Below are 6,897 nucleotides of genomic sequence, written 5' to 3'. Positions count from 1 at the left end.
ATATTAGAAGCTAATCTGTGGTTTTTAAGACATAATTTTAACAAATTTGTGACCAAGAACTCCGCTATCCGATCTGAAACTCTTCTGTCAAAGACCTAACTCAGTTGTCTAAAACCTAAGTGGTGAGAATTTATTAGTAAAAAAAGCTAAGTCAAAACAAAAACAACACTCTATGTCTAATTTTTTTTAGTAATTTTTTCTGGTTTCCGCTCTATGTACAATACATTTATATCTCAATGTTCTAAGCTTGCTTGAATTTCGAAACTTCTTATTCTTTCTTTAAGTGCACAAATTTGTTTGTAAATTTTCAACAACAAAAACAAAATTGAACAAAAAAACTTTTTGTAATATTAATTTTCTAATGTCTACTAAAATTTAAAAATATTATTTCACTTACAAACATTTTGTTTTCTTGCAGTCGCTGCCATATACGAGTGCGTGCAAATGATTTATGTAGATGGGCGTTTTTTTTTAATTAAAATACATTTTTGGTGTGCTATTTTCTTTATTATTTTCTTTTGAGTTTTGTTAATTTCATATATTTTTAATCTTCTAAGAACTGATGACGGAAATACCTTAATCTTTCATTAAGATCGAAGAAAGGAAAAATACATAACTAAACGTACTACAAAGAGATAGCTAAACACTAAAAGTTGTATTTGAATGTTAAACAAAAAAAAAAAACAACAAAACTCAAATAAACAAATGTTGCCCAATTGACATAGTTTTGAATATTAATTGTATTCGTATAAGTACAATGTCATTTCAATATAAATGAATATGTACATAAATACATATGTACATACATATGGTAAATTCAAATCAAATGCAAGTGTTCATAATAAAAATGAACAAATGCATAAAACAAAAATATAAAACTAAAATTGAGACACCAGACAATTATTTACTAATTGACAAATATTTACAGGATTTAAGGTTTATTTGTTGTGTTTATTGCTGTTTATTTTTACATATACATATATTTTGTACATAGCAAAGAACAAAGATAGACATGAGCAATTTTTAAAAATTAAAATTTTAATTATTGAAATTTTATTTTGTATGTTTTAAGTATGACGTTCAAATTTTAAATCAAAAATAAATTAACATTTCTTAATGAAATATTTTAATTGTGCCTTTTACCTTAAGTAACAGGATGTTTGTTCAGACATTTGTAACAGCATAAATAATTATAAATTACATTTTAATTCAAAATATTGAAGACATAGATGACAACTAGATAGGCAAAAACCTAAATCATAAGAATGTTTTGCCATGTATTTTGTTATGTGTGAAAAGAGTGTAGTTTTGTTTAATGTATTTCATTAAAATTTCTCTCTACCTCCGTTCTATGTATTTATTCTATGGTTGTAATGTCTGATAACTTGGCTGACTCCAATTTATATATTTTGGGTCATTTGACACGGATGTGCTCTTAGTAGAGCAATGTAAAGTCAATTGATACAATTGAAGCGTGTAAACAGTTGCCACTTTAGAGTCTCTAAGTAACCAAGAGTGTAGTCACTTTACTGTATTTTAGGGTTACAGTTTAAGTTTTGTAATAATATAAAATGATCAGTTGGTGATATCGTAATGTCTAGAACGATAATATCAACATTTTGCATATTTCGTAATTTTTTTAATGTATTATTCTTCTTCTTCTTCTAAGTTCATTGACTTCTAGTTTAGTAAATAGTATATAATCCGGGCTATTCTTACTTTCGCCATATTTTTATTATATTTGAGAATGTGTAAGCAACTACAACACTTTTCAGATTCAATGTTCCAACTTTTCTTTAAAATTGTGATAATCCCCAGTTTGTTTTTGAATATAATTAAATTTTTAGAATCTGATTTTAATAATTTGTATGTGCTTTGTTGTCTCTTAAATGCATTTCCGAATAAAGCTGATTCTTACCAACAAAATTTAAAATTTTTGTTCGTTTATTTTGTTTTCAAAGTCAATGCTCTTGTTTGTCTCTAGTTTGCATAATTAACTAGACGTTTAATTTTTTTTTAAATTGGAATATTTAAATCATTTAATTTCAACTTCAACTTAATGTAATAAAAAAATAGACTACTCATTTAGTGTTTTATTTGCTTTCGAACTGTTGTAGCCTTCAAATTATTTTCCAGAACGTCGGAATAAAAAAAAACTTGGAATTTTAAAATGGTTACAGAATTTTATGAAAATAGTGAAATTTTTGTAACTGGTGGATCAGGTGCGTAGTTAAGAGATAAATCCACAAAACAAAAAATAGAAAAATAAAAAAATGTGTAAAAAATTTATAAAAAAAATTATCAGAAAAACTCCTACAAGCATAAACCATGCAACTACTCAAGTTTTACTCTTTTTATAAACTTAAAAAATTTTCAATATTTCAGGAGTTGTTGGCAAAGCTTTAATTGAAAAGCTTTTACGTTCCTGTAATGTGCGTAAAATATATGTTTTACTGCGTCCAAAGAAAAATGTTTCCATTGATGAACGTCTGGAGAAGGTCAAAAAAGCAATGGTAAGGAGTTCTAGTTCAGTTTTAGTTTAGTTCTAGTTCAGTTCTAGTTCAGTTCTAGTTCAGTTCTAGTTCAGTTCTAGTTCAGTTCTAGTTCAGTTCTAGTTCAGTTCTAGTTCAGTTCTAGTTCAGTTCTAGTTCAGTTCTAGTTCAGTTCTAGTTCAGTTCTAGTTCAGTTCTAGTTCAGTTCTAGTTCAGTTCTAGTTCAGTTCTAGTTCAGTTCTAGTTCAGTTCTAGTTCAGTTCTAGTTCAGTTCTAGTTCAGTTCTAGTTCAGTTCTAGTTCAGTTCTAGTTCAGTTCTAGTTCAGTTCTAGTTCAGTTCTAGTTCAGTTCTAGTTCAGTTCTAGTTCAGTTCTAGTTCAGTTCTAGTTCAGTTCTAGTTCAGTTCTAGTTCAGTTCTAGTTCAGTTCTAGTTCAGTTCTAGTTCAGTTCTAGTTCAGTTCTAGTTCAGTTCTAGTTCAGTTCTAGTTCAGTTCTAGTTCAGTTCTAGTTCAGTTCTAGTTCAGTTCTAGTTCAGTTCTAGTTCAGTTCTAGTTCAGTTCTAGTTCAGTTCTAGTTCAGTTCTAGTTCAGTTCTAGTTCAGTTCTAGTTCAGTTCTAGTTCAGTTCTAGTTCAGTTCTAGTTCAGTTCTAGTTCAGTTCTAGTTCAGTTCTAGTTCAGTTCTAGTTCAGTTCTAGTTCAGTTCTAGTTCAGTTCTAGTTCAGTTCTAGTTCAGTTCTAGTTCAGTTCTAGTTCAGTTCTAGTTCAGTTCTAGTTCAGTTCTAGTTCAGTTCTAGTTCAGTTCTAGTTCAGTTCTAGTTCAGTTCTAGTTCAGTTCTAGTTCAGTTCTAGTTCAGTTCTAGTTCAGTTCTAGTTCAGTTCTAGTTCAGTTCTAGTTCAGTTCTAGTTCAGTTCTAGTTCAGTTCTAGTTCAGTTCTAGTTCAGTTCTAGTTCAGTTCTAGTTCAGTTCTAGTTCAGTTCTAGTTCAGTTCTAGTTCAGTTCTAGTTCAGTTCTAGTTCAGTTCTAGTTCAGTTCTAGTTCAGTTCTAGTTCAGTTCTAGTTCAGTTCTAGTTCAGTTCTAGTTCAGTTCTAGTTCAGTTCTAGTTCAGTTCTAGTTCAGTTCTAGTTCAGTTCTAGTTCAGTTCTAGTTCAGTTCTAGTTCAGTTCTAGTTCAGTTCTAGTTCAGTTCTAGTTCAGTTTTAGTTCAGTTTAGTTCTTGTACATTTCTAATAGATCAATTTGTATAAATTTCATTACTTATCCTAAGGTCTTCCGACAACTAAAACTAAAAAAACCAGATGAATTAGACAAAAAACTTGTGGCCATACCTGGTGATGCTGTACTACCCTTTTTGGGCATTACACCCGAATATCAAAAGGTATTGAAAAATGTGTCAATAGTTTTTCATTGTGCTGCCACTGTGCGTTTTGATGAACCCCTAAGAGATGCTCTTAAACTAAATGTTGGTGGTACTTTGGAGACACTTAGATTCGCAGAAAGCCTAAAACATCTGAAAGTATTTATGCATGTGTCGACATTCTATAGTAATCCGTACTTGGAACGTGTGGAGGAAAAACTTTATGATTCACCAATGGATTGGAGATTTTGTTTGAATTTGCTAGAGAGAAACGATATTTCTGAGGAACAATTAGATGTGATTACCAGAAAGTAATGACAAATGATTTTACTTTTAAAATTATGTATTTAAATTATTAATTTTGTGATTTAGGCTAATTGTGGGTTTCCCCAATACGTATTGCTTTACCAAAAACTTGGCGGAGTCTTTGGTCAATGACTACAAAGATAAGTTGCCGGTGGGAATCTATAGACCGTCTATTGGTAAGTTTTTATTTTTAATTTATTTGATCTTAAATATGTTTTGATATTAGAAATTGTTTACTTTTTCAGTTTTATTTGCTATTGAGGAACCAGAACCAGGATTTTCTCCTTCTTTAATGGGTGCTATGGGTTTATTTGCTGTAACGGCCGCCGGTATTTTTAAGACCATTTATATTGGCGAAGATACTAAACTCGACTTGACGCCGCAGGACTTTGGCATTAAGTCCTTGTGTTATTACACCATCAAAACGGCTCGTTTTTATGAGAAGAAAAATAAACCCGATAAAATACCAGTGTTTATTACATCTTCGTGTACCCATAGTGATCTTACATTTCGTCAGTACATTCATCTGGTACAGGATCATGGCTTTTGGGCTGAAGCGGCTTTTGAGAAAAACTTTCTTATACCGGGTTTACACTGCACAAGTAATCGATTTGTGTACCTATTTTTGGTAACTATTATATTATTAAATATCTTGTAAAGAATATGGTAAAGAATATATTTATTTTAGGTTCTATTTAAACATATTCTGCCCTCACTCTTGGCCGATTTTGCTTTAATATTGAGTGGACGTAAACCAGCGCTCATGAGTGCACATCGCAAATTATTTAATACTTTGGAAGTCATGAAACCATTTCTTTTTAACACTTATGAAAGTTCAGGCGTGACGGACGCAGATGAAATATTAACCAATTTAAAAGGGTATTAATATCATGTTTAAGCCTGATTTAGTTACAAAAACAAAAAATTTATGTTTCATATTACTGCCTCTGAATATTTTCTTTGTTTCTAACATTTTTTATATTTTGTTACAGAACGGAATTTAATTTGGATATTCTACCAGCTTGCAAGAATTTTTATAGAAATGTCGGATTTTGCCACCACATGGTTTATAGTGTAAGAGAACATTTGTTCAAGGAGGATCCAAAAACTCTGCCAAGAAGCAGGAAAATATTGCAAACGTAAGTTGTTGAATCATATAAAATTGGATTTACTAATAATAACCACTTAGAATTAGACATTTTTTTGTTTGAGTGGCCCGATTCATTTTATAATTATGATTTTTTTTTCATTTCAGCAAAATTGTTATATACAAAGTGATTAAAATGCTGGTGGCCTTTTTAGTTTTCGGGAAACTTTTGAATTATTTGCGATATTTTTACTCTGAGAAACTGTTAGGAAGTGAAAATTTAACAACAGTTCACTGTGATATTGATTAAAATTGTGCTCCACAAACTCAAAATTCTGAACATATATTTAAAGAACTATATAACATTTGAGAAGATTTGTTTAATAATATAAAATATTATATATTATTCTATACTTAGCTAGATATTTAAGAGGCATACTAATAAATTTATTAAAATATTAATATAAATTCTAGTTTTCTAGATAATGTTACGTTTTTACCTTTTAAAAACGGTGGTCTATTACCATTAAATAAACCTAATTCTTTTGTTTGAAAATAAAATCAGTTAAGTAGTTTAAAAGTTGTAACAACTCTTTATTTAAATTTATACAACACTTTAAATAGTCACTATTTTTTAATACACACACTTAATTTACTCACTTTATAATGTCCAAGAATACACTGGATGAAGTTGATGTTTATTCTAACAGCGCCTATGATCAACTAACTAACAACTGCAATCGCTGCCACTATTTATAAACAGCGCACAGTAGTATGAGAATAAAAAACAAGTAAGAGTGCTATATTCGGCTATGCCGAATCTTATATACCCTTCACCTTTGTTGTGGATGCATTATTATTTTTTATAATTAGTATATATGTATGTATGTACATTGCCCACTTTCAGCGTACAGCATCCTAAATTTATCAAGAACAACAACAACGCCAAACGAAACAGAACACCAAAAGAAAAAACAAAAACAAAATACGCAAGGCAATGAAACCAACACACATCCAAACACACGTTTAATTGTATAAAAAACAACAACAACGCCAAAAGAAACAAAATACGCAAAGTATGCACATTCAAACATACGATTTGTTGTTTTTTTGTCAAAAAAACCAACACACAACCAAACTAAACTTTAGTTGTATAAAAAACAACAACAACGCCAAAAGAAACAAAACACAAAAAAAAACAAAATACACAAAGCTTGCACATCCAAGCATACGTTTTGTTGTTTTTTTGTCAAAGCATGCAATACATTGTGTTTTTTGATGAAATTTTCAGAGGTTGTCTCGGATTTTTGCTCACATCTCCGTTATTTATGGACGGATTTTGCTGATTTTAAATAGCAAAATTCTCGAAAGTATGTCTGACAGAATTGTTGAAGATTTGGATCCCGGAGATATCTGGGGCCTTCAGAAAATTGATTTCAACAGACAGACAGACGGACAGACAGACAGACAGACAGACAGACAGACGGACATGGCTTAATCGACTCCGCTATCTATAAGGATCCAGAATATATATACTTTATAGGGTCGGAAATGAAAAATGTAGAAATTACAAACGGAATGACAAACTTATATATACCCTTCTCACGAAGCTGAAGGGTATAAAAAAGGAAATAAATCTGTAACTGCTAAACTCTTA

At 30.4% G+C, this 6,897-nt stretch overlaps 1 protein-coding gene across 1 annotated transcript; it reads left to right on the top strand.

Annotated features, from left to right (window-relative positions):
- The first annotated feature begins 2,167 nt into the window (after positions 1-2,167).
- LOC135958107 (putative fatty acyl-CoA reductase CG8306) lies at positions 2,168-5,708 on the top strand. Its single transcript, XM_065508971.1, has 8 exons — positions 2,168-2,222; positions 2,386-2,513; positions 3,758-4,158; positions 4,220-4,329; positions 4,399-4,781; positions 4,842-5,032; positions 5,146-5,292; positions 5,409-5,708. Exons 1-8 carry the CDS (start codon positions 2,171-2,173, stop codon positions 5,548-5,550), a joined length of 1,554 nt encoding a protein of 517 aa, XP_065365043.1. The 5' UTR covers positions 2,168-2,170; the 3' UTR covers positions 5,551-5,708.
- Positions 5,709-6,897: the final 1,189 nt, after the last annotated feature.

Source organism: Calliphora vicina, chromosome 4, assembly GCF_958450345.1.
Source record: "Calliphora vicina chromosome 4, idCalVici1.1, whole genome shotgun sequence".
NCBI lineage: Eukaryota > Metazoa > Arthropoda > Insecta > Diptera > Calliphoridae > Calliphora > Calliphora vicina.
Note: the sequence above shows the minus strand (reverse complement) of the source record. Positions and strands in the feature narration are given on the sequence as shown.

Coding starts and splice junctions, on each gene's coding strand:
- LOC135958107 (XM_065508971.1), top strand. CDS start 2,171: ATGGTTACAGAATTTTATGAAAATAGTGAAATTTTTGTAACTGGTGGA. Junction 2,223..2,385: donor TTTTGTAACTGGTGGATCAG/GTGCGTAGTTAA, acceptor TCAATATTTCAG/GAGTTGTTGGCAAAGCTTTA. Junction 4,330..4,398: donor AATCTATAGACCGTCTATTG/GTAAGTTTTTAT, acceptor TTACTTTTTCAG/TTTTATTTGCTATTGAGGAA.